We start from the raw sequence: 27,155 nt of genomic DNA, 5'->3' as shown, positions 1-27,155 counted from the left end.
TATTGTATTAGGTTAAGTGTAATGCATTGCATGTCTTATTAAATTTATAGGTTTAATGTCCATATTACATTCAAACAAGTAATATAGCAATACTTGCTCTTCTATTGGTCAACTCAGCTTGCATAAAAAACCCAAGTCTCTTATTGAATGTTAAATTAAATTCAAAAGATTTTGGAGAGTGTGTGGACAATTTGCAATGCCTTAATGTCCCAAGCAAGCATCTATACTATTAGTTAAGGAGAGGTGGGGGGCGGGTGCCATGTGGCAGCCCCCCACCTCCCCCACAAAAAAGAAAGAGAACGCGGAGGCGGGTGCCACGCGTCCAACACCCGCCCCCCGCAAAAATCGTGCCCACCCGGGCGAGTCTAGGCGCTCTTGATATAGGTGTTTAGAGATAGAAGGGGGAAAGAGAGAGAGGGAAAGAGGGGAGAGGAGAGAGACATAAAGGAGGGGTACGGGTAACGACCATTGCTTTACAAGCGCCCTAAAGACCCAAGACCATTGCTTTACAAGTGCCCAAAAGGCCCGCGTCGTAACGCGAACTGCTGGGTGAACACCATTGCTTTAGAAGCGCCCTAATGACCCTCGCGTCCTAGCGCGAAGTGCTAGCTCGTTCGATTAGTCGATTTTGCTACATTGAAACCCTTTATAAACCATCCACGAGGACTAAGGACGCACTGTATTCGGGAAGCGGTGATCGCCGAGGCAGTCAAGCCATCAATCAACATGGGGAAGACAGCGAAGAGCTCCAAAAAGTTTGTGCAGAAGCACCTGAAATCCGCCATAGCTCAGCGTCGCAAGTTGAAGCCAATGAAAAAAGCCATGAAGCGGAAGCTTGCTCAACCAGGTTCTCTCTCCCTCCGTCCCTCCGTCCCTCTCTCTTTCTCTCGTCGCAATCGCGCGCGCACATAGACACACACTGACACACATGCATGTGGTTACATGGTTGCTTAAGAGCCTTCCTGCAATTGAAAAAAGTATCCCTGAAGCTCATAAACGGGGCAGAACCAGCAAACAATGTGTGTGTGTGTGTGTGTGTGTGTTAGCTAATCAGCGTTTCGATTTCAAAACTAGGTGCAAATAAAAGTAATTCACGAACACTGCCAACCGGCTCGGACGGCAAAGCGAACAAGTACGTAAAAGCTATATAAGCTAGTATCTTTCCTTGTTTATGCATGCCAGCATACTTGTTTGCCGGTTCTTATTCCATGTAACATATCTTTTGGGGACATATGATTCAATTGTTGTTTGGTAGGGAGGTCAAAGACATGAATGCTGATGAGTTTCTAGATGGTGGCTTTGTTGATGATGGAGAGGGCTCTTCTTTTGAGGATGAAGAGGATTCCGACATCAATGAAGAGTTAGGTGTAAAGGTAATGTTGCGTGGAACATGTACATTGATCATCGGATATTAAACTTGTGGCTGGCTTGTTAAAGTTTCCATGTTTAACTCAAGGCAGGATGGAGAAGACGATTTCATAGACATAACACCACCGGAATTTGAGGATGATGCATCAGAAGAAGGTAGTTTCTAGTTTGGTAGGCTTCTTACCTGGATTTGAAGTATTTTCATCCATTCTGAAACCACAGTTAAAAAGGTTTGTAGACTTGATTGATTGTTCTTGCAGAAGATGATGAAGAAGAAGGTTCAGGTTTGTGGTCTCAAAACAAGCTACTGCGCTCTGAAGTAGAAAAACACAAACAACAGCTAGAAAGACTGAAAGAGAAGGTAAGTGGTGATTAGCAGTTCGGACAAAATCACAGTTACAAGGCGTTTTAACATTGTAGTCAGATATTGAAGGAGATGTAACTTTTAAGTTTTTTCAATTGTACTGGAGATCGACAGATCTACATGACAAACAGCGTGGCAGTATGCGTATATTGGGACTTAAAGCTGTAAAGAAAAGTTAACCTGTCCTTGCTCCTTAAGTTTTGGGAGTAAGCGAAAGGAGGAGAAGGCAAATACTCTTCCAATTACATAGGGAGGCAGGCGTAGGAGGTGGGAACTAGCATTGCCAGCTCCACAGCTAAATGTAGCTAGACAGAAAGGAAGGGATGGTCCGAAGGAGGAGGAAGAGATACAAAGAAAGTTAGAGAGAGAGAGAGAGAGAGAGAGAGAGAGAGAGAGAGAGAGAGAGAGAGAGAGAGAGAGAGAGGTTATCTTATTACCAATGCCTTCAACTGATATGATATGTATCATGTTTCCTTGTTTGAATATGTTTGGTGTTGTGGAGGGAGAGAGAGGAGAGAGACAGAGAGGGTAGGGACTATCATTGCTAGCTCTAGAGCTGGATGTAGCTAGGGTTTAGAACTGATACAGAGATGTATTGCTAAGTTAGGCATATTACCATGATGACAATGCACCCCTCTTGAAGCATTATTACTGCAGTGGTTATGTGTAACTGATCAAATTACGTCTCATTAATTGGTCTGCTTTACTGTGTTCCTACAAATTTCTTCGTTCCTTGCTTGTATTGTTTTTTGTTGTCAGCTTGTATTGTTTTTTGTTGTCGTTCACAAATACTGGTAGTAATTTGAAGGGGAAAGACTGTAAGCACTATACCATTTGTGTTTCAGGATCCAGAATTCTTCCAGTTTTTGAAAGAGCATGATAAAGAGCTGCTTGAGTTTGATGATGAAGATGAAGAGGTAAATTTATCCCAACTTTTTGATGTCCAGTTTCTAGTTCACATGTTTGAAGTCCTGTTGAGGATGCCAGTTTTGCTTCCTTTAGCAGCACTTGGTTTGTGCTAAGCTAAGCTAGATGATCTGTAGAAAATTCTCTCTTGATAGTGTCTACAGTCTGTAAATTTAGCTGGTTTTGCAATACTGGTTTTGCATATGTAAAAGGAAAATTGCTTCTTCAAGCAGGATGCAGGAGATGCAGAACCCACAGTTGCTTCTGAAAATGAGGATGCTGAGCCCAAATCAAGCTCTGGTCTCACTACTTCATTGGTTGAAATGTGGTGTAAGGTCATCAAGGAAAAGAATCACATGGGGACTGTCATTAACCTATTACGTGTGTATCGTACTGCGTGCCATTATGGCGATGGAGACGATGATGAATTCGCAAACAAATACAGTATATCCAGCAGCCATGTTTTCAATAAAGTCATGTATTTCACTCTGTCTGAGATGGACACCGTGTTCAGAAAACTTCTTGGAATGGATGTGAAAGAAGGGAAGAATACTAAAGACTACTCCACGACTTTTGCACCGGAAAATTATACTAGATGGAAGAAAGTGGAGCCTCTTGTGAAATCTTATTTTGGAAATACATTACACATATTGAATCAGATGACTGATAGTCAGATGATTTCCTTTACACTTCAGAGACTGAAGGCATCCACTAGTTTCCTAGTAGCATTACCTAAATTTGCGCGCAAATACCTGAAGGTATCAACATTATTACAATTATCACAACGCAAACTTGCGAGTCAATAAACTGTATAAAATGACTGATCATGCTTTCTTGACTTGAAGGTTGCTCTACAATTCTGGGGAAGAGAAGAGGGCTCTGCCTCTTTTATTGCCTTTCTGTTTATACGTGAGATGGCTCTTCATATGGGTACAGATCATCTGGATGCATGCCTAAAAGGCATTTACAAGGAGTATGCAGCCAATTCTAAGTTCGTGAATGTATCATCGCTTCCTCGCATTCGCTTTCTGGCCAACTGTGTGGTGGAACTTTATGGGATTGATGTTGCTGCTTCATATCAGCATGCTTTTGTGTTTATTCGGCAATTGGCTATCATCTTAAGGAATGCACTTACAATGAAAACCAAGGTTTGCACTGTGCAGTGAGTCTCTTTTTGTTCAAATTCCTGTGGTTGCTGGAATTATTTAGTATTTTCATTTACTAAATTCAAGCAGTTTATTTTAGAATCTACATGACAAACGTGGAAAATATGTATTGTTGGCTGTTTAGTAGCATATAAGCAAGCATAAGATAGCAGGTCGAGCTCTAGGGATTCTGTCTGTGACACAGCATCTGGTGCCATCCATTATATACTTGAGACCAAGCCTTATTGGTTGGGAAATTCTAACGAGAAACACTGGAGTCAGAAAATATGGCTCTAGATGGAAGGACCTGGAGTTGTGTATGAAGAAAAGTATCTTTTCGTGTGCTCAAAGCCACCTCATAGTCTTTATTGAGCATATTGATGATCTTTGTCTAGATGCTAGAGGGCATCTCTCTTGTAGATATGTCTTGTTGATCAATGACTATATCTTACCATCCAAATAAACCAAGCAATCATACTAGTGATCAGCTCCAATTTGTGGTAGAGTTTCTCAATTCACTTTATCTGTAACTATTTGCAAAAAGTTTGGCAAGGTAATCATGCTCCAAAAAGAAAAAAAACAGAAAGGGTGAGCCCCTATAAAGAAATGATCCTCGTACTCATGCATTAAAGCTTTAAACGATGCATACAAGTGAGGGAACCTACACAATTGTTAGCAGATATGTCTGTTCATGGTTGAGTTTGTGCATGCCAGAGAAGGCTAGGCACATTCTAGATATTTTAGGCATTTTTTATTTGTCATTTTGATGGTGTTTATGGCATTTATTGCTGGCCAACCAGTATTAAATGCTGGCTGACCTGACATCATTTATGGCATTATTCTTGCCTATTTATTCAGGCTCCTCCTCCACAGTCAGTATCATCATGCATCATTTGTCATTCATCATGTCATAGGTTTTGGTGGAGGGAGAGGAGTAGGTGCGAGTCCCTTCACAGCCGGTGACTCACATTGGTTCTGTACTATCTCATATCTTGGTATATGGATTCCATTTCCCGGGTATCTCTTTGCTTCTGAGTTCTTTGTGCAGTGTTCTTTTCTTTTGTAGTGTTTCTCTCTCTTTCCTTTGTCTCTTGTGTACAGCAGTTTTCCACATGCTTCCATCAATGCATCCACTTCTAACATGGTATCGGATTGTAGGATCATTGTTTCTGCTGCTATTTTACATTGTTTCAGGTATGAGTTTTGACTTTTCTCTGCTGATTGGACCTATTCTGACTGCTGCGGCTGATTTACAGCTTGGGTAACCATCTTTTGCTAAATTTTTGGCCTGTTTTCTGCTGTTTTCTCAGCATTTTGCAGTCTGCCATCTGTGTTTACAGTTTTGGGGTGTTTCAGGCTGGGGACCTGTTTTTGCCCCTTCTACATCAGTGTTTTGGTGTCTGTTGGTTGAGGCGACTTGTTTTCCTTCAGGCTGACTGCAGCTACTCTCTGCATTTTACTGATCAATATCAACATTTTGCTCTTTTGCTTCTGTGCAGGGCTGGGCGACAAGTTTCAGGCTATTTTTTGGTTTTGATTGCTCCGTATACTCCTTTTGAGATACATTGCTCAGCTTTAGACAGGGTTCATATGCATTCGGTTATTGTGTTCTTTGATGCACTCTGGTTACTGTTGATCTTTTCTCTATGTGCTTTCCTTATTGCTCTGCACTTGTGCAAACCTTGTGAGTCTGTAATTTTTTGGCATACTTTTCTCCCTCAAGATCCCTTGTTTTTCTTCATCTTCTCAGTATCTCCCTCATCATAGCTCCTCCAACATCTCCTCTTGATGGTTAGCATGCGGATATTATTTCCTCATCTACAAGTGTTGTGTTGGAGACTTGCTGTGTTTAGCTTTAGGTTTCTGTGAGGATGCTATCTCTTGGTGCTTTAGATGTTTCAGTTTCAAAGAGGGGTGCCATACAACGGAAGAAGAAGAAGTCTCAGTCTTATTATTGTGGCAAGAAGGGACACCTTCGGAAGGATTGTAGGACATTAGTAGCTTTTCGGTAGGAGCAAGAGCAGACAGTGACGAAGGGTGACGACTCTCTCAACAAGTCTTTCTTGTCTTGAGGTCCAGGTTTAGGCTCCAGTTTTGTGGCCCTAGAGATGGTTGCAGGGGCCTTCCTTTTAGGTTGCTAGTATAGATGATGCAGTCATCCCTCACAACTCTCCAGTGCTATAGAGGGAGTGAGAGGGTGGTGTGATGGGGTTGGTATACCTCATCTATATAGGTATACAGGTGCGCAGATTCCCGAGAAGGGTTCCCCTAATGCATCAATCGAAGTTTGGTAGGCTCTCCAGTGCTATAGAGGGAGTGAGAGGGTGGTGTGATGGGGTTGGTATACCTCATCTATATAGGTATACAGGTGCGCAGATTCCCGAGAAGGGTTCCCCTAATGCATCAACCGAAGTTTGGTAGGCTCAAATCTTGGAGTTGGGATTGACATCCAAGCTCATGATGAGCTAGTTTTTTGACAGAGAGCAAGATTGGCTCCTAGTCTGAGCTTACACAAGAGGACACTTTGGTGGTCTAGCCAAAGGTGGGGAATCCATGGTCACATATGTTCTGAGGCATTTTTGATAGGATAGTCTTGTATGCTATTGTGAGACATCGTTGATAGATATTGAGAGCTGCTATGATTATTCTCTGTTTTCAGGTGTTGATACTCTCATTGTTGCATTGAAAGTAGTAGGACTTGTTTGTGGGCAGTCAAGCTCCTCCAATAACCTCCAAAGCTGTATTTTTTCACATGTGGTAGAAGACATTGCCTGATGCTTTGCCTTAGTCAAAGATAGGGCAACTATGGGCTGGTTCTTATTGCTCCATGAAATAGCACTAGTACCCAAGGTAAAGCAATAACCTGTCATGGACCTTTTGTGGTCCACATCTCCGGCTCAATTTGAGTCACTCCAACCTGGAAGCTCAAGATTTGAACCATTTGCACTAGTTAGATTGTAGATCCCTAGATCAGGGGTCCCCCTCACGAACCACAAAACCCTCTGAGGAGCTTGCCAATGCACCGTCTTGGGTTCACTCATGAACCTTGCCAACGAACCTATAGCAAAACACATGTCAACACAAGTGTTGAGGAGCCAAATCAAAGACCTAATTAATTGCTGATAGTTGGTAGCATTTGTCAAAGGGGAATTTGCATGGATTGTGGCCTTCTAGTTCAGATCCATGGGAGTTGAAATAGACTTGCATACCTCCATCTCATAAATGGTCAAGAGCTCTTGCACATACCGCTGTTGGGAGATGAAGATTCCCCTCGGAGTTTGATAGATCTCATGACCTAGGAAGAAGCGAAGTTCCATATTTGTAATCTTGAACTTCTCATGAAGTGTTGCCTTTGTTTGCTCGACCATTTGGGCATGGCCACTTATCACAATAAAGTCATCCACACTAAGGACAAACAACACATGATCTCCATCTGAGGTGTGCACATAAAGCTGCAAATCGGCCTTGGAGGGTTGATAACCCGGAGGAACAAATCTCTCCTCGTTCCAAGAACAAGGAGCTTGTTTGAGGTTGTAAAGGGCCTTCTTCAACTTGTATACCTTACCATCTAACGATCCAAAGCCATGAGGCTGCTCTACATAGATCTCCTCCCACGCTCTACATTAATCCATGTCAAATTCCAGCTACAAACTCCCATGTTCTGTATTCATAGGATGTGTTTTTTTTCCCTTTGGGGGGAAGGGGGCTCTGTCAACACCAATCCATGTCAAACTCCGGTCACAAACCCCTATGTTTTGTATCCACATAGTGCGCTTACTATTTAGTACATGTCTATGATCACTCATTTTATGACTCTCATTTTGCCATTGATGGTGATGGAAAAGAAGTGCCCTTTTAGAGATGTAGACTATGTTGAGCTGCCAAAATCAAGGTATGCACTAATCTCAAATTAACATGCATTAATGTCTAATTTATTTTCCTTAAAACAGCCCCAAAGCATTAAAGAGAAGTTATCAAAGATACAAGGCTTGTTTTTTGAATAGGATAGATTCCCAAAAATCCTCTATAAAGAAGCATGTTGTGGGCACTCCACTTCATGCCTTGATCATTCTAGCTAGCCCTCTCGTATTTGCTGCTCATGCCCACCTAGAGGTGCAGTTGACATCATCTTGAAGAATTGAGTTGTGTTTTGGAGGTCCACATCAGCTGGAGCAGCCATTCTAGCTGATGTCTGACTTGCCTACACTATTGCCCAATCTTCTAATCAGCTGCCCTTGGAAGGTGCTGCGCATCTTGTTGGCATCAGCTGCCCTGTCGGCATTATTGCTGCTGCTGCATTTTGCAGTTTCAACCTGTGTTTCTTCATTTGGGAGGCCATCCTCTTGTCATTATCATCTAGCCATCATTCACTTTCCATGGAGCTGCCATGATGCCATCTCAGCTAGCATACCTGCATTTTTACTGCTCGGAGTCCCCTACGACATCTTGTTGCATGGAAGACTGCATTTCACTCTATTTGCTGCTGCCCATGTCATCATTAGTACTAGTGGATTGCTGTTGCTGCATCTCTGGATCTGCCACAAGTACATCAGTGAAGTAGTGTGACCAACAATCTATAGAGTGGTGTATCACTACCACCTCTTTTGTCAATGAACCCAATTCCTTTGTCTATGAACTCAACAATCTCATCTATATACATACATGTCAACTTGCCCCACCATCTTATCATTTAGTGTAATGATTGTCTAAATCATTTTTTATGGAAGTAGGCAAAGGCACAAGATTGTAGAATTCATTCTTGCTTCATTGATTTCTACAATGCCTATGGGATTGGCGGAGCCCAGGGCTCAGAGGCCCTTCCTTACGAAAAGGTGCTGAGCCTTGCCTCAACTGCCACCATTGGCTACGTTGCCCACATACTATTTCTTCATGCTTCTCTAACCTTGGCTAATTCTATTGGTCGAATTTCGAGTTGAAGTGGGGTCAACTCGTCCACACTTTTGTCCCATGTAGGAACTTAGTTTTGTTTCATTACCGCTATCTTCTTTGTTTTATCCATTTAACCCTCGTTTGTCTTCCTTTTGTGCATAGCTTGGAGAGAGAGAGAGAGAGAGAGAGAGAGAGAGAGAGAGAGAGAGAGAGAGAGAGGCCTGTGCTGGCCTGCGCCGTTTCTACCTCCTGTGAGCTCCTGCCTCGACATCTGACCGGCACAAGTAGTGATACACCATGGCTGGTCTGGATATGGCTTTTATAGACTAAACGGTGGCAGCTCTTGGTCCGGATTCTGATACAAAGGAACCAGAGGATATGGTTCCTTGCACAGAGGAGATGTCCCCTGGTCCTGACTTCTAGCCTGTGGGCAAACGCACCAAGCATACTTCGGAAGAGATCATGGATCCTCAAGAACGCTCTTATGCTCAGGTTGCCTCGGATTTTGTGGATTCTCAGGATGTTGACTGGGAACATTTGCTGGAGTTTGCCAACACTCTGCTTGGCGATTATGTTCAGCATAATCATGAAGCGTTTTCTGACTCTGCCACTGAAGATGTTCTAGAAGCCACTGTGGACCCGAAAAATGTTTTGCGCTCATTTTCGGTGTTTTATGAACGTGCTGTTATACTCTTTTTCACTGGGAAGCTCCCGGTGCTTTCTCGTATTCGCCAGTGGCTGCACAGTCTGCTACAAGGGGAATGTGTTGAAGAGATTTTTGTTGGGCCCGGAGGCTTTTATGAGGTGCTGTTGAAATCTGAGTAGCATTGTGCTGATCTCCTATTTAAACTGCCATTGTTCTTTGATCGCCGTTTGGTCCATGTTGTGCCATGGCGCTCAATGGCAGATTTTCAGCGCCTGCTTCAAAGTGAATGCCCGGTGTGGGTTGAAGTGGAAAATTGTCCGGCCGTCTATTGGCCACTGTTAAAGGATGCCATGGCCGTGGTGGGCATTGTTCTGGTCCCCTCGAGCCTCAGGGCTGTGAATCGTAGCCGTTTGTGTATGTTATGGGACATTGCTAGGAAAAGGCCTGCTTGGTTACGTCTTAATTGCTCTGGCATGCATCCTTTGCACTTTCGCTTGAAATGGGGTAACTTTGCCGGGCATTGCTTTTCGTGTGGAAAATTGGGGCATTTTATGGCTGAATGCCCAGAGAAGCAATCGACTTCAGATGCTGAGCATGTTGTGCTGTCCATGGAAGATATGGTGCTTGATGCTCTGTCGCAGGATGCAACCCAGCTGCCTAAAGTTGTGGATAAAGGTAAACAACATGTTTCGGGTTTGGATTCCCGTGGCAACGACTGGGTAGATGTACATGCAAAAAAAGGTAAAAGGTTTGATGTTGGCATGGCAGATACTGTGCCTACTGCTTCCCAAGCTTCCATGCGCACTTATATGCGTAGGAAAGAAATGTTGTCTTCAGAGCACACTGCTCATGCTATGGTTTCTCCTGCTCCCCGTAATCAGCCTCCTAGGAAAGTATATAGGGATGGTCCAAAGGGTCCACCTGCTAAGTTGGCTTTTGATACTAGAGGTAACGTGATTACACCATGGGATCGTCGTTATCCCCGTTCCATCCCCAAGACAGTGGATATACCGTCCACTTCCAAATCTGGCCGTCAGAACTCTTTTGCCGTGTTAGCTGATTTTTTGGATGAGGGAGTCCTTGACATTCTAGCAGAAAAGGTTAAATCGAGGCAAGCTGTGCCTCATACCTGATTTTCTTTTTGAATACACATGAAGATAGCCACGTGGAATGTGCGAGGCATTTGTTCTCGCCATAAGCAACATGCCATGTGGAGTGCATTGCATGAGAATCAGTGGGATGTCTTGTGTGCTGTTGAGCACAAGAGTCATGGTGAAGCAGGAAAAGTTGTGGATTGCCATGGCTTTCGCCTGTTTTATGCGGGGACACATGCCATGCATTATTTTGGTGTACTTATGATTGTACATGAGAAATATCAGCCTGTTCTTCTTAAAAATGACGTACATGGCTGTTTTGTGGTGATTGAAGTTTTATTTGAAGGAGAGATCTTATGGTTACTTGGCCTTTATGCTCCGAATGATCCTTTATTTCGCCGGGATCTTTGGAATACTTTGCAGTCCTCCTTGTCACTTGGCAGGCGGGGTTTTTTGATGGGGGATTTTAATATGTGTATTGCTTCTTCACAGTCCACATTAGAGCATTCGGTGATGGACGCTCCGGAAAGTCGTGTGTGGAATGCGTTTGCTCTTGCCGTACTTAAGCAAGATCTCTGGTCTTGGCTACACCCTTCTTCTATCGGGTTTACTTTTCATTCTACGCAGTATGCAACTACATGGTCGCGGTTGGACCGCATGTACATCATGCAGAATTATGATTTTCTTCCTGAGATGCTCGAAATGAAAGTGTTGTAGCAATATGCCTTGTCGGACCATTTCCCTCTATAGCTTGAGATGCTTGCACAACCCATTGCACCTTTTAAGTAGTTTCTGGATCGACTCCCTTTGCGCTTCAACTCGTCTTATTTGAAGCATTCAATCTTTCAGGGCTATATGCAGCAATTGATTGTGAGATTCCTATTGGACTTCTCCTCTAAGGGCAATGCGTCGTTTGAACGATTGCTCTCTAATGTGCAGCGGGTTGCTCGGCGGTATGGGATCCATCATACTTCTCTTTGTCGGCGGCGTCGACAAGCAGCGGAGGACTTACTAGCTTTGGTTCGTTCTCTGTTGGTGGACACTCCAGATGATGTATTTCTGCTGCCAATGGTGATGCGTTTGGCTGATTGTATTAAAGAGTTTCAGTTGAAATCCTATCAGCAGGCCAAATTGCAAAATTTGACTGAGACTTTGCAAGATAGTGCTTGTTAGACTCATAAGTTCTTTCGAGCTCTACATGCATCTCCTACTCGAGAAAATATGACTAGACTCCAGGATCCAGAAGGTCAAATGGTCATTGATCCTCAGACTATTGTGAACATGTGCAGGAATTATTTTCTCGACCTTCTTGGTTCTTCTCCTTCACCTTCTGACCAAGTTACTCATGCGCGTTCAGTTTTCTATGATTTGGTCTGCAATCAGGTTCCACATGACATGCAAACTACTTTGGAGACAAATTTGTGAGGCAGAGGTTATGGATGTTTTGCTACACTTGCCCAAGGATAAAAGTCCCGGTTGGGATGGTCTCACCAATGAATTCTTTGAGGTTTATGCTACTCAATTGGTGAAACCATTGATGACTATGTTTCAACAGGTTTGGGAAACGGGGTTCATGCCTTCCTCATGAAAAGAAGGTCTTATCAAACTGCTTCCCAAAGTTTCTTCGCCGTCAAGGTTGAAACATTGGAGACCAATTTCTTTGATGGGTTTGATGTATAAAAGCTTTTCCAAAGTGATGGCGAATCGGCTCCACAAGCATCTTCCGGCCATTGTGCATCCTTTTCAATATGGTTTCATTAAGGGCCAAAACATTTTGCATAATATCTTAAATGTGCAAATGGCTATTGACTATGCAAGGCACTCTAATCAGAAAGTGGTATTGATTCAATTGGACCTGGAAAAGGCGTTTGATTATTTAGACTAGTCTTTCATTGCAGATCTTATGTCTACTATGGGTTTTGGCACTCGGATGTCCCGATTGATCTACACTATTAGTGCTGCGGCTTCTTCGCGAGTTATGCTAAATGGCGGTGTTACTGAGCCATTTGTCCTTGCACGCTCTGTGCGACAGGGTTGCCCTTTGAGTCCTCTCTTCTTTGCCCTTGCGACTCATCCGGTTCTTTCAATGTTATCTTCTATGGCAGCTTCGACTCATTTGGCCGGATTGTCGCTTCCTTCTGGACAGCACTTCATTAGTCAATCTTTGGCTGATGATAGTTTTATGATTTTGCGGGTGGGGACAAGGATAATCTTCGCAAAGCATTGGATGTTTGGACGCTCTTTGGACAGGCGTCTGGTCTTCATATCAATGCTTTCAAATCAGCCATTCTCAGTTGCACGGAGTTAGATTTACAGTCATTGGGCTGGCAGGGAGTGGTGGTTCCCCGTGGTTCCATTGTCAGGCATCTTGGGTACCCTTTGGGTATTGATGTTCGGCCAAAGCAACTACTAGAGTGGATTTCACAGAAACTGGCAGCTAAGTTTCTGTATTGGAAGTCGCAGGCTTGGCCCTTCCATGTTCGCCTCAAAGTGGCTCAGACAATTATGTTGCCAATGTCCACATATTTCTTGCTTTTGCTGCCTTGGATTGCTACTACTTTGAATGCTCTTACTCAGTACATTCGTTTCATGTTATGGAAGGACTCCTTGCATGCAGGCATTTCATGGATTTCTTGGTCGCATGCATGTTCCCCCAAATGCATGGGTGGTGGGGCTATTTTGGATGCTGAAACTCATATGTTGGCTCTTCGTTGGTCTCTTTTTCGTGCCATGTGCTTGGATCATCACCCGTGGGTCGTTATAGCTCGTTATTTTCTTGAGGATCACGGGCTTGTGCATGGTAATACCCACATTCGGAGCTCCTGGTGGCATGTTCTTAATGCAGACTCTCGGTTTTCTAGTCCTTTCTCATCCTTGCTTGCTCATTTGGTAGGCTCCTGGAAATTAGTCCTCCAGAAGGCTCGGTGGCATCTAGCGGAGCACCGCTTACATGCAAATTCTTTTCCACTGGAATTGTTGGCAGCCTCGCGATTACTTTCTTGGGAAGGCAAACATGAGCTCAGACCAAAATTTAACCGCATGGCACGTTTGGGCTTGACTTCAGTTGCGGATGCCACCCCTGCCAGTCGCAATGTGTTGATATCATTTCGTACAGCCAGGAGGCTTTTCAGAATCCCTTGTGGATACTGTGATTTATGGGAACAGCTTTTGCTAGTGCTCTAGAGCAGACAACCGTTTCCTGCCCTTGCTTTGGATCGTCCTTGGTAGGATTGGGACCTTGCAGGTCGCTTGAATTTGGAAAAAGCCTCAGCTAACCAGGCGTATCATCTTCTGATTAAAGATCATCAATGGCTGGTTACTAAAGCTAATACTGTATGGGGATTGCGTAAATCTCAGTCATGGTGGAAGGCAACTGTGATGGAGGGCTGGTTGAACAAGACGCCTTTCAAATGCAAGGTTTTTCTTTGGAGGGTCATGATTGGTGGTCTTTCTCTTGCTTCCGCCCTTTCCAAGCGTCGCATCTCTAACGGCAACTGTTTCTTTTGCACCACCAGTGTGGAATTGGCCCGTCATCGATTTATTTCTTGCCCTCTCGCGAAGAATATCTGGTCACTCTTGTCAGCGGTTTGGCGAACAGTGGTTGGGTTCTCCCTAAGCCCTTTTGATTGGGTTTTTGTACGGGCCAAATACCCCACACCGGCACAGTCGCATATAAAGATCTTGTTTCACTTTCTTAGATACTGGGGCTGCTGACACAATTAGACCACTCGGAATGCCTTTCTTTTTGATTCGGCCTCTAATGTTCCGGGACATATTGCGAGGCTTAGAGGTCTCCTACATTGGTAGTTAGATCTCATTCGGCACTCTGACTTACTCCCTCGGGAGGACTTACTTCCCTGGCATATGGCAATTTCCTTTGCGTCTTTGCCATGACTTTTTGTAACTCGATGGCTTAGAGCCATCGTGTATCTTGTAATCATGTCAACTTGTACCTTTTTTTCGTAATTAATACAATTACCTTTTACGGAGAGAGAGAGAGAGAGAGAGAGAGAGAGAGAGAGAGAGAGAGAGAGAGAGAGAGAGAGAGAGAGAGAGAGAGAGACCTTTAGTAGATAGATGTGAGGCTTGGGTAGTTAAAAGTGGAGGTGACAAAAGATGTGTATTGAAAAATGACAAGGGTTGGAAAAATGATTAGTGTAGGGATACTTATGAATTTTAAATGACACTTGTCCTATTTTGCACGCCACATTTCAATTTTTTAAAGAAGCTTTTAAATCTTCTATAGTAGAATATCTCAATTGGTTGAGAATTTGATATAGCTATAGAAGACGAAATTGTTGCTTGCGAAATTTTGAAGCTTTTGGTTTAAATAGAATTTCTATCAGAGCAACTTCCAAAAATAGTAACATCCTAAAATTTAGAAGTTGCCAAATTTGGATCCTCGAGAGCTTCACTATATAGGTTCATTTGTTCATGGTTTGTTTCTTTAATCATAAGCATTTGGTTTTGCCTTTTGAAACCACTCATTATGTGAGCTTTTAGTAAATTTGACCACCTGAATGAAAGAGTTTTAGTCATTTGGGCTTTCTAGTTAATCTAAGCAACTAAACTAGACTCTTAGTTTCTCTTGGGCATCTTGTCCATGAGGACCCAATCATAAGTTCAGGGCAGCTTGACCACCATCCTTGAATGAAAAGATGAGCAGTTGACCATATTTATATTAAAAAAAAAGTTACAGATTTTATTTCAAGCACTATGATTATTAAATTAATATAAATCATTGAGTCAATACATCTTGACAATAGTTGATATATAAAAGGTTGGTTACATTAACAAGCTCATGGGGTATTGATGGTTTGTTTTGTATCATGTGAGTGATTATAATCATGAGTGGTCCCTTAATAGTCTTCCATGTCTCTCTTTTAAAGACTTGGAACCCATATTAAGGATTTATATAACAAAATTGGGGTAACCAATGTATCAAACATCCATAATTTAGTCTAGGGTTCTTGGAATCAAACATGTTTATATTTCCATGAGAGTGCTCCAAGTATTGTATAGCCTCTATTCAACTTGGCAACTATTTGCATAGGATCTAACATACTCAATCATATCCCCTCCAAGAATGAATTGATACTCCGCTTGGGTCACCCAAGCTTGTGTGATATTGAATACCATCACCTTGGTTTTCCCAAGGGCTCACCATTAATCCTCTTATCTATGCAAAATGCCCACGATGCATCCTTATGTCATTCACCGTGGAAGAGTTTGTGATTAGTACTCCATCATTTGCTTATAACAAAATGGGCATCGATATGCTAGCCAAGCTTGCACTTGGTTCCCCTACCCTATTCACATAATTTAAGAGCTCATCAACATACACACCAAATAGAGTAAGTAAAAGTGGAACCCTTGCTTCATCTAGAAAAAGGGGTGCGCTGAGAAATCTAACGGAGTAGGTGTGTTAGACTAATCACTCAAACCTTTCGGGGTCTTGAAAGGTGGTGGCGGAAGATGGTTTAACAATGTGCTGCATGCCCAATAATGTGCCGATGAGTTGGGTGATCCAAGGACGAGGAGTAGGTGCAGTCTAGGGAGAGCAACTCTTGTGGAGTTAGTCGCGGCCTTTCGTGAAGATGATTTAGGTGGGAGACTCTGTGCCTTGCTACAACACTTCTAATCTACATGATTCAAGAGCTAGCAATGAATTTAGATGAGGAGAAAAGAAATCAGAAACAAGGTAGTCCGAGTCACGCATCTACTTCAATAGCTTGTGAGCAAATCTTGGTTCATACGGTCTCCACCAAATGCTCCTTTTGCAATAAGAAGGAACATCTTGTCAGCAAATGTTGGAAAAAATATCTCAACAAAATGAAGTGCAACAAATGTAAGAAGACAAGGCATATTATCAGTAAATGTCCCACCATCCCTAAAGAACCAAAAGAATTCGAGGCTAACTTTGTCTCCGAAACACTTGATGATTGACTTTTCTAAATCCATAAATCCTCTACTTATAAGCACTCTTGTAGCTTGATTCAGGGAGTTGTTACTAGATCTTTAGTGCCATCTAAAGGAGGTGTTAGAAGTTGCCTTCCCGTGTTGAGAGTTTTTGCCACTTTGGTTTTTCCCTTCGAAGAAGAGGATACTAGAGCCTCCTCTAAAATAGAGATATGGGAGAGGTCTTTTTGTGGACTTGATCATGCAATCTTACATAAGGCAAGAGATGGCATTCTAACTCATAGAAGATTGGTAGCTAGGATAATGAGATGACTTGTTGTGTAAAGTTAAGTATTCAGGAGGTAGCTTATTTAAGAATAAGGTGACCGGATTGTTATCTGACCTTGGCTAGCTACTAGTGGTGGCAAACTTGGGGAGTTACCACCTATACTTGGCCACTTGACTATTAGATCATTCCCTTGATGAATAATTATTGTAGCTCATGATCACGATTGATGTGTTGAGTTTGATCTCTTGTTGTATAATAGTCAATGAGATGACTCTAACGATTAGATGCTAGGGGAAGTGCTGTAACTATGAGTGAAACTTGGGTAGTAAGCCTTGCATGAATTCGATATGTGCTATACCATTTCGAAACTTTCATTGATAGATATGATTAGGGCAGGCCATGCAAGGATTTGCCATAGTTTCTAAACCAACTACTAGGTCTCGTTCGAGCACTTGTTGCATTAGGTTAGACCAAGTCGTGTAATTTGATGCGTTAAAACAAGTTTTGTCATCAAAGGAGTTCTTGGTTGCAGCAATTGGAGTGTTCGTGTTGAGTGGCGAGTAGGATGGGTAAAGTGGGGAACTGGGGTACACTTGGAGATAGATCCCAAAGTGCCCACCATGCTTTCGAGATGTGTCCAGAGTGGATCTATATGTGTGTGTGGGTTGATTAGGCATAGGCATGGTAATTGTGTGAGTAGCCCAAGGAGGGTGAATAGGTTTAGTATAGGTGAAGGATGAAAATCCTTGCGTTGGAGTGGCCCATGGAGTGTGTGAAGGTGTACCATAAGCAAAGGATGGAAATCCTTGTGTTTGAGTGGCCGTGAGTGAATATCTATGGGGGTTGAGGTGGAATATCCAACATAGCCATCCTAGGATAGACAAATGTGCTCACTTGTAGGTGGGTGTAAGGTATGGTGTCTATGGGTGACATTCCCAATAACCGAATACCAAGGTGCAGAGTGGCATTCACCGGTGGGTAGCTAACACGTTGAATTGAAAAGGAGAATGTACTAGGAATGGAAATAGAAGATCCTAATCCTATTATACTAGATGCAAGTATAGAATTTAATCCCATGTTATTATTAATTAAAAGCAAAAGAAATAGAATCTAAGTTATCATGAGAAGAGGGAGGGATCGGAGTGGATTATGATTGATTAACACCAATGACATTCATATGAAACAGAAGGTAATGTAATAGGTATACTTGTAGATGTATGTTTGCCTCTAGAGCCTCCTATATGGACATTGACATACTATAAGGGTCATGGTCTCCATGGTGACTTAGATTCGGATCTTGCACAATAGAAGGAGCAATAGAGAAGGGTTTTTGTTCATATGAATCAAAAGGATTATATGAAGTTGACATTAAGCTTGGTTGAGATGAGGACAAGGGTTTGCCAATCATCTTGAATGTGGTATGTCCTCCTTGAGGGGAGAGGTGGCCAGCTTCATAAATTGAGCTTGACTATTGCTCAATGTTCTTTGGTGTATGGAGTTTTGGAAGAGGAGTGTAGTGGGGCCATCTTTTTTCAAGTACTTTGTGAATTCCATGTTCGACATCTGCTCTATATCTGTGGAAGAAAATATGTTGTCCTCCTGTTCATAATGTCTCCTTAGGGCCTCCAATGAAGGAGAAATGTGAGAAGACTCTTTAGCTTCCCAAGAGTAAGGTGTCTCAGCCAATAGTGTGTATCTCACATGAACCAAACCTCCATGAAAGCCTCATGATACTCTTCAGAGAGCATTGACTCTGACAGTATGATAACACTAACTCAAACAAAAACGTAGAATGCAAAATGCGAAATGCAAAAATAGAGAGAGAAGTAAAATTTGATGAATGAATGAATACTAAAGGTAAATTAGTGAATCCACACAGTGCTCAATAGCTGAGCGATCCGGCAGTTGATAACTATCAAGGGAGTGGGCTGAGGGAGGCATCGAAGTATCCTCTATTGAAGACAGATTCTGAGTGCTGCAACCATTAGTTGGAGCTGAGAGAAGAGGGCACACAGCAAAAAGAGTCTATAGGAGTGTATCAGAGCGGTGTATTACCTCCAAGAGGTGCACCGAAGCAGGGCAGCTGATCAAAGCTGAAATACAGCTGTCTGCCAAGACTGGATGAGCAGGACTAGCTGGGAACAGCCTCTCAGGAGTTGGGGCAGTCCAGAAGTTGTCCAATGTGCAAATTGCAATAGAGGTGACCACAGCAGGCAGGTGACAGTAATATACTGCTGTTGTGTGAGTTTGCCACAAGGCATCATGTCAAATGCTTTGCCAAAGTCTGTAAAGCAACAAGAAATCCTCTCCCATGTGTCCTACTTTCCCTTATAATAGCTCCGAGGGTCAATACATCCTGCTTGCCCCTATGCTCTATACCCACGTCTCTTTGCCCATGTATTGAGCTCGTGCTCAATGATCATCATGCAGTTCTCTGGTATTGTAGGATCCCCACTCTTAAAGAGCGGTACAATGGTGTGCTTTGTCCAACTCGCCGAAAGCCCTCTCCATGGCTCCATTAAAAATGTGCATTAAGAAAGGAGCATGAATCTCACATGCATGTATATAATGCTTCCCAATTAGGCCATCATGATCTTGTATATTCCCATGCTGCAATTAAGAATCACCTCTATCACCATCCCTATAGTAAAGTTGAAGTTCAAGATGGATGGTGCCCTTGCGAGAGAGATATAGGGGGACTGGCCTTGTACATCGTATAGATTATTTGCATAGCTGTACTTTACTTGTGGTGTTGTGATTGGGTTACTCCACTCTTTCTTGAAACATCTTTCATGGCCTCTTGCTGTTATGCCCCTAAAATTATTGGTATATCTTTGCCTCAAATTTGGCTAAATAGGCTCCTTTCTTTCTCTGCACTAGGCATCGAAAGATCAATTGAGCTTGCCTATGAGTAGTAGCCCTAGTAGCTATCTTATGTTGCAATTTTCTCCATGTCTCACGATACTCATCATCATACAAACTCTTTTGTGTGGCAATATTTTTGTGGAGGGTTGGAAGAAGACATAGTATGAGGAAAATTATGTGTCATTGATGCATACAAAACTTCTCCCAATATTGTCATGATCCCATCCAAAGGGAAAAAACCATCCTGATGCCCTCGAATCTCATGATAGACCTGATGTAGTGCTCCTTTGTCTTCAGCTTTCATCGGTAAATGGGGTATGAATGTATATACACTAGTTTTGATTTCGTAGATGTGAAGACGTGTGCAGTTGGTTTGACCTGGCCAATAGCACTTCTATTCCTATAAGATAAGTAAATGTATGTGTATCTTGGGCAAGCAATGAAGCTATCATCCCTAGTGTGGAGAAGAAGCTCTTAGTAGGAAGGCATCTTTGTCTCCAACTTGTGTACTGGTGTTAGCCATGCCCTATTGTCTAGTGGAATAGGAGCTTGTCTTATGATCTTGCCAATCTTTGAGTGGTGCAAAGTGAGTGTCACAGGCACATGAAATTTTAATGTTGTGCTTGGCATTTTGGCTTAGGTATTAATGAAATGTGCACATGTGAGGTGCACATGTGATGTGAAAGTTATGCCACAATGATGGGCCAAGGACCCTATGATGTTAGTAGGTGTCAAAGGCAAAAGTTGTAGTAAGTTATATTGGACAGTTACTAGGTGGTGCTTGGTGTTGGTTTTGGTGTAGGGTATTTATTTGGCCAATAAGTGTCAGTGGTGACACATTAATGCTAGTTCAAGGGTCAAGTAATGCATAGGACCACTTGGGAGTCAAAATGATCTAGCCAATTCAATTGTGGGTGGGCACTTTGGATTTTTCGGGCAAGGATAAAGGGCTAAATTAATTTTCAGAATGAATAATCCTGAAAATTATTTTAAATGGTGGAAGTTTCCTTTGGAAGGGTGCCACTCAGCAAAACTTTTCCCATGCAAGCGGGGGAAATGCTGTTTGGAGGCTGGTGGAAGCTCATTCTAGCCATTTTGAGCATTGTGGAAGTTGAGAGAGAAGGAGAGAGTGCTATCCAAGCAGGTATCAGCAGATTTTGGCCATTTCCAGCCAGCTAGGGAGGCTCCTATTGTAGATTACAGCTCCAATAGGGAGGGTAGCAGCTGCTGACTCCATCTAAGGTTGGGCGACAGCCATCTGAGACCTACAAGCTGTTGATGACAGCATTTTTTGCTGTCACAAATCAGATGACAGCAGATTTAGGCTATTCTCGGTGATAGGATTGACAATTTCTCTCTCCCCTAAGCTTTGTCTCTTCTCTACAAGAAATCCCTTAGCAGATTTCAGCCATTTTCAAGCCATGTTGAAGAGCAGTAGTGGTTCGCTGTTGTAAACCCTAATTTACAACAGAAATTAGAGTTTAGCAGCCAGCTCAGGTCCCTTGCTAGAAAAGTGAAGGCTTACTACTTGAAATCAATGACTGGAATTTGAGGGATTGCCAGAGATTTTTAGAAGCCAGCCATCCCAATTGAATTTGGGGTTTATTTTGATCAGTCAAGGGTCAACTAGAGGCCAATCCCATGTTAAATTAAGAGGCATTGCATAGTGAAGGAGATTGGAATCAAATCTCAGTGTACATCATTCAATTCTAATAGAAGCTAAAGAATAATTGCAATGCCCAAGGGGCGTCGGTTTTTTGGGTGAATTGGGTGTCCGTTGTTCAAGATTAATTGGTAACATTTATATTTCAGTTTATGTGAATTTATACTAGTTGTAATTAGTGTTTAATCAGGTTATTACCACCCATTCCCAAAAGATTGGTTGGTTTCCATGCTAAAGCCATATAACTCAAACCAAGATGACATTTGTGCATACTGACATGAAGTATCACTCTCTACAGCAAGTTGTTGTGAGGACTCAAGAGATAGCCATGCATGTGTGCTTGGGTGACCTCCCACAAGCTATGTATAAATATGAATTGGTAAGAGCCTCTATCACAATCGAAGGGAGCCCCCACCTTAGGTCTGACAATCTCATGTGGGATTGCAGTCTTACTTCTAATCATCCCAGAAATCATGGACATCAAGGGCCTCTCCATGAATCTTAAGCCATATGCGTGGCTTGATTGACTACAATGGTCAAGGCTAGGTCCCCATATTTGTACTCCATATAATAGTGTGGATGTGACCAATCTATCAAATAACAATAGTGTGGGGCTCCTTATTTTTTGGTTTTTTTGGTTTTTTTGGAGAGAGAGAGAGAGAGAGAGGGAGGGAGGGAGGGAGGGAGTCTTACCATTCTATTTTTCAGGAGTCTTTTAAAAATGTTTATAGCTGGCAGTATATAAATTGTCTTGAACTATGGGTCCAAGTTTTATCCTCCTATGCTGCTACAAAGGATCTCCAGCCACTTGTTTATCCTATAACACAAATAATAAGTGGTGTAGCACATTTGCTACCAACTGCAAGGTACTTCCCGTTGAGATTTCAGTGCGTTAGGATGCTCAATAAACTTGCATCTGCAACCGGTGTCTTCATTCCAGTGGCAGCTTTACTTCTGGATATGCTGGAATTCAAAGAGTTGGCTAAGGTTCCAACAGGAGGTGTTGGGAAGTCCTTGGATTTTGGTTGTGTTTTGAAGGTAAAGTTTCAGAATGTATCACTTTTTTGCATACACATGGGTTCCTTATTTTTTTGCAACAGTAACTTGGCTCACAATGTTTGTACTTCATGGGTTATTATACAGAAGAGTAGTTATTGGCCATCCCTAGTCATATCAAGTATTGAATTATAATGTGGCGTTTGTATCGTCCACTGACTGCAGGTATCAAAACCAACTCTGAAGACACGTGCATTCCAAGATGAGTGTGTTGCAGCAGTAGTAGATCAATTTTCGGAGCATTTGACTCAGTGGAGCTATGCAGTTGCATTCCCTGAGTTGGCCTTAGTTCCTCTCATGGGATTACGCCGGTTTTTGAAGCAAACAAGGGTGGATCGTTTCCGTCGGCAAATAAAGCAATTGGTGGATCATGTACGTGGGACATTGGTATTCAACATTAAGGCTAACATTTAAAGAAAATCTGACATCGCTGTATATTTGCAGATTGAGATGAATATTGATTATGTGGGGAAAAAACGTGATGGTGTAAGCTTTTCTCCAAAGGATGCTCAGCTGGTTGCCTCTTTTCTGCAGGTAGCCTGTGCTGATTTTCATCTAATCTAGCATTCCAAATCTGTGCACGTTTGTGTATCCATAAGATTTTAACAAGGGAATGCATTGTGTAATTCATAGTGTATTGCACCCTTTCGTGAGTCTCTTAATTAAGCTGGTAATGTACTCCTTGTAGGAGAGCCAAGTCTGCTGTAGTACCTTTCACGTGTTCTTGGTGAAGCTTTTCTTATTTTTGGGAAAGAGGTGCAGCTAATTTTACTTAGAAGTGAATACAATGAAGTACAAATGCTCGACAGTCCGATTGGAGTTGGGTGCAAAGTCACATATATACAAGGTCCTCTCAGGGCGGTTTGGGAGTGATGGGGGAAAGAAGCCATGGAGGAGGGATATAATACCACCAGGGTTTACAATCCTGTAGGATGAAAAACAGGCTATGGCAACCCCAAGTTGAAGGAACTGCTGCCAAAGCTCTCATGGATGCTGAAAGTCCCCTTCAGGAAGTAAAGGATGGTGGGTGACTGGAGCTCCACCAAAGTGGCATACACCAAGAGGCTCTCACTGCTGAATACCAATGGACAGCGGGCCCTGAAGATATATGCCACCACGTGAGGCTGCCAATAAGCTTCCATACCTCAAATCGTGATGCAGTAGGCTTAAATACTTGACGGCTGGTCAGAGCCTCCAGACCTAGAACTGCACATGAGCTAACCTCGATTATACTTCTGTGACACAAGCTGTAGCCCTTGAATCACCGGTTTGCCAAAAAGGATTTGAGTTTGGTACTCTGGATTGATAATCCTGAAGGCTCCCTCTGAACTATGTGTGATGATGGTTTGCAAAGCGATCTTAGCATGGGAAACTTTGGACCCATTCGAATCATGCCACAAGAAGTTTCGAACTTAGTAGTGTAACTGAGCAACACAAAATGGAGAGAGACAACAGCAAGAAGCTATAAACTTGGCTTGATCACCTTAGATTTAAAGCACCAAGATGTTGCTCATACTCTTTGCTTGACAGTTTTTTGGGGAAAAATGACTAGATAAGTTTGTGCAAGACCTTGTCACATGCTAAGGAGACTTTGCAATAGGTGAGAGTATTTGACTTGTCCATTGAGCATGAATCTGCAAATTGCTGTTACCAGAGCTTTAGCTTGCTTCCTTGAACCTTCACGCATAGGTGTACAAATACATGAAGGTTACACTGTTGTTTAAGCAAGTTCCCCTCTCATTTGATAAATACTTTTGGCTTGGGAAATGTGGAAGCACTGCCAATTCTTAGAGTAGTAGCATACATCCATCTTTTCTCATTAGCCTCAACAGAACCATTACAGTAACTAGAGTTAAGCCATCTGTTAGCATGGATATCAAATTGTTATGCATGAAACTAGACAAAATGATGATGACCATGGATGACCTTTGCAACCATGACCTACTCCTCAATGCTAAGCCCAAGTATCATCATTGGTGATGTAAGGGGAAAAACCCAAAAATTGCAGTCATGCAAGTTAAAATGCAAATGCATCATCACATTAAAGTAAAGATGCCAACCAAGGCATCAGCCCAGCTAATCTCCTTTACGTTGATTTCTCAAATGGGGTTGAGAGTCCTACGAGCATCTGTAAGCTGTAGCCTGAAAGCATTGCAGTTCACAATCAAGGGAAATACTATGGTTTGAGGCCTCAAGAAGTATTGCATTAAAGCTTCAAGAAGCATCTATGTGCACATCTAACCGTCCTCTAAAACAGCCTTTATCAGCAACGGGCTTTACAACAAATGGAGATGGCCTTCAAAACAAACATGGGACCACTATGATACCATTCAAAGCATCATTGTTTACTCTGGCTCCAAGAGGGAGCTTGGTGCTTCTATCTTTGTGAGATAGTGTCTTCTCTTATTTTCACAAATGTAATCTGATTAATTCGTGAGGATCCATGTACAGTATGATGCATGTTTCAGGCACTGTATGAAATAAATTTGGCAGGTTTGTGTTTGAATGTTATAGTTAGCTTTCTGTGCTCCATAATTTTTCCTTTTGGTGATATTTTAGTATGTGGTGTGTCTACAGGAAGAGAAGCAGGCTGGCTTGAGCCCGCTATCAAAGTTTTCTGTCAGCCTAAGGCAGAAAGCAGCCCAGCGACGGACAAGTCTACACACTTCCAGGTACTGCAAATGTGCAGTATTTAAGTTCTTTGGAATAATTTGCCAGTTATCTGCACTATTAATGTGAAACCTGCAGAAATGTGCCAGTTTGAAAAGTACGGGTGTCATGACTTGTTACTCTGCTTGCAGTATAAAAGTTGAATCTTCACAAGGGAAATCAATTAAGGATACCTTCAATGAAGAGGATACTCAGGATGAAGTTGCAAATGCATTTCACTCCGATTGGCTGCCTCCCAAGAGGCCTAAAAAGTGAGTGTTTATTTATTTATTTTGGATGGTGGTTGCTGCAAGGTAGGATTGTGATATGATGAATCCAGATGCTCTTTTTGCAATTTAATGTAAAGTCGTGATATGATGAATCCACATGCTCTTTTTGCAATTTTATGTAAAGTCTTTCCGAAGGATGTGATATTGTTCGGCCTGCTCAAAATGCTTTGTTTTTCAAATCACTTGCATCACAGGGGGGCTTCAGAAAGTAAATCTCGGCTAGGTGTTAAGGAAGTCCATACAGAAGAGAACACAGATTCTGAGGCAGAGGATATAGTAGAAGAACTTGAACTTTCATCTGATGATGATGACAATATTGATAATTTGGCTTCCAGTGATGAGGAGCAAGTTCAAAAGCCCAAAGGAAAAAAACACAGAACATCCAATGATTTGAATGATAAAGGTCTGAAAAAGAAGCAGAAAAGAAAGGCAAATGAGGTAAGGAATGGAAATCTTTCAGAGAGCAGGAAACAAGGAAAGAGGGCTGCAAGGAAAAAGAAGAACAATTTCAAATAGGAATACCAAATATAGAGGTTAGTAGCTCATCAACATTGAGGTGAGCGGTGCTAAATCTGTGACCCAATTGGAGGTTTGTGAATCTGTGGAGGCATTTGTGTCCGAGATGGATTACTTGATGTTACTCAAGTTAGCATACTTCAGTACCTACTGTTCCAGACATGCAGAAAATGGCAAGGTCGTGCAAACGTCTCTTGAACCTAGCAAGGTGAGCTGTACGTCTGGTTGAGGAGGAACAACCATGATGTTTTTGGCTGGCTATATGTCACACCAAATCTTGGTCAATGCAATCCAAACCGTCCTGTTTTGAAAGGTACGGGTTCTACAAGTTCCTCAGAGACACGTGTCTGTAATACAGAATTGGTGGTTATATGCGGAGCCAGAGGCTTAGAGCAGTGTATGCAATCCATAGAATTTAGCCTGATGGTTCTCTTATATAAGATGCTCCATGTTTCATTCCAGGAAATCGTACATGTGTATGAAAGATTGATAATAGGGAACCTAACCTGATTTGGGTTCTAGAAAATGTGTGCAGAGCATATCAATACACATGTAAGGCCACTATCTATCATGATGATCAGAGCACTAGTTGGCTAAGCTTTACTTTGGCTGGCAATAGATCCTTACTATGTTGGTACAGCATCCTGCATGGATGTATGTGATCTTGTAACTTGTTTATCTGGTGCTTGCACAAGCAACACCTTAACTAGGAAACTTTTGTATGAGCTCCACTCGAATTTTGCGTGGAGGATGATCTTGTCAGTTCTTAGATTCGACAAAATTGCCTTTAGGCATAAGTAAGCCTTTTGAATTAACCTTTAAAGATTGATTGATAAGATGATAATCCACTTAATGCTTTTGTAAACTCTTCTTTTGCAAATCGAGAATATGAAAACATTATTTAGTAGTAATGGATGTATGCACTTCCTCTAAATATTTGATGCTAGTTCTGGTCAATTCACCAACCATAGTAAATTCATCAACCATCAGGAACTGTAGTGCTGGATGTTGGACATCTAATATCATGGGTGAAAATATATGGTTCAATACACCTGGCGACATGATATTCACTGCAGATTTCCTCATACTCTTGCCGTCTTGTAAGTCAGCATTTATATTCTAGTCGTCCACAGCCCCTTCATTTTGTTCGTTTTCCTCCACCTTTAGGCTTCCATGATCCATTTTTTATGAGGCACCTTGAACTTACAGATCCGTGTACCGTCTAGCACTCTATTAAAGGAATTTTGTAGATGTTTAGCTTGTGTTGCGACCACAAGGCAAGGCTGAACACACAAATCTACTAGTGCATAGACATGTACTACAAGCTCTTCATGAAGGCACTTACATGGATTAGTTTTTACATTTATATGTGTATTGATGTTGTTCCTTTCGATGAGATGCCTTGCATTTATATCCGTAAGCATGTTGATTTGATTTGAAATGAAGAACCATGCTAGCAATGCCCCAAATGGTGCTCTTATTATCCATAAACTACATTGTAAGACCATTTATTTTA

General features: G+C 42.2%; 1 protein-coding gene across 1 annotated transcript; it reads left to right on the top strand.

The window, feature by feature from the left end:
• Positions 1 to 540: 540 nt before the first annotated feature.
• On the top strand, positions 541 to 26,546 carry LOC148019353 (Noc2p family). Its single transcript, XM_087660998.1, has 14 exons — positions 541 to 847; positions 1,075 to 1,132; positions 1,256 to 1,373; positions 1,461 to 1,524; positions 1,629 to 1,729; positions 2,578 to 2,649; positions 2,872 to 3,396; positions 3,484 to 3,786; positions 21,837 to 22,166; positions 22,350 to 22,556; positions 22,629 to 22,718; positions 24,762 to 24,856; positions 24,986 to 25,105; positions 25,318 to 26,546. The coding sequence occupies exons 1-14, from the start codon at positions 727 to 729 to the stop codon at positions 25,637 to 25,639; spliced, it is 2,526 nt and encodes an 841-aa protein (XP_087517124.1). The 5' UTR covers positions 541 to 726; the 3' UTR covers positions 25,640 to 26,546.
• Positions 26,547 to 27,155: the final 609 nt, after the last annotated feature.

Source organism: Lygodium microphyllum, chromosome 20 (assembly GCF_053477565.2).
Source record: "Lygodium microphyllum isolate KBCC chromosome 20, Lygodium_microphyllum_v1.1.10, whole genome shotgun sequence".
Classification (NCBI taxonomy): domain Eukaryota; kingdom Viridiplantae; phylum Streptophyta; class Polypodiopsida; order Schizaeales; family Lygodiaceae; genus Lygodium; species Lygodium microphyllum.
Note: the sequence above shows the minus strand (reverse complement) of the source record. Positions and strands in the feature narration are given on the sequence as shown.

Coding starts and splice junctions, on each gene's coding strand:
- LOC148019353 (XM_087660998.1), top strand. CDS start 727: ATGGGGAAGACAGCGAAGAGCTCCAAAAAGTTTGTGCAGAAGCACCTG. Junction 22,719..24,761: donor TGGTTGCCTCTTTTCTGCAG/GTAGCCTGTGCT, acceptor GTGTGTCTACAG/GAAGAGAAGCAGGCTGGCTT. Junction 24,857..24,985: donor ACAAGTCTACACACTTCCAG/GTACTGCAAATG, acceptor CTCTGCTTGCAG/TATAAAAGTTGAATCTTCAC.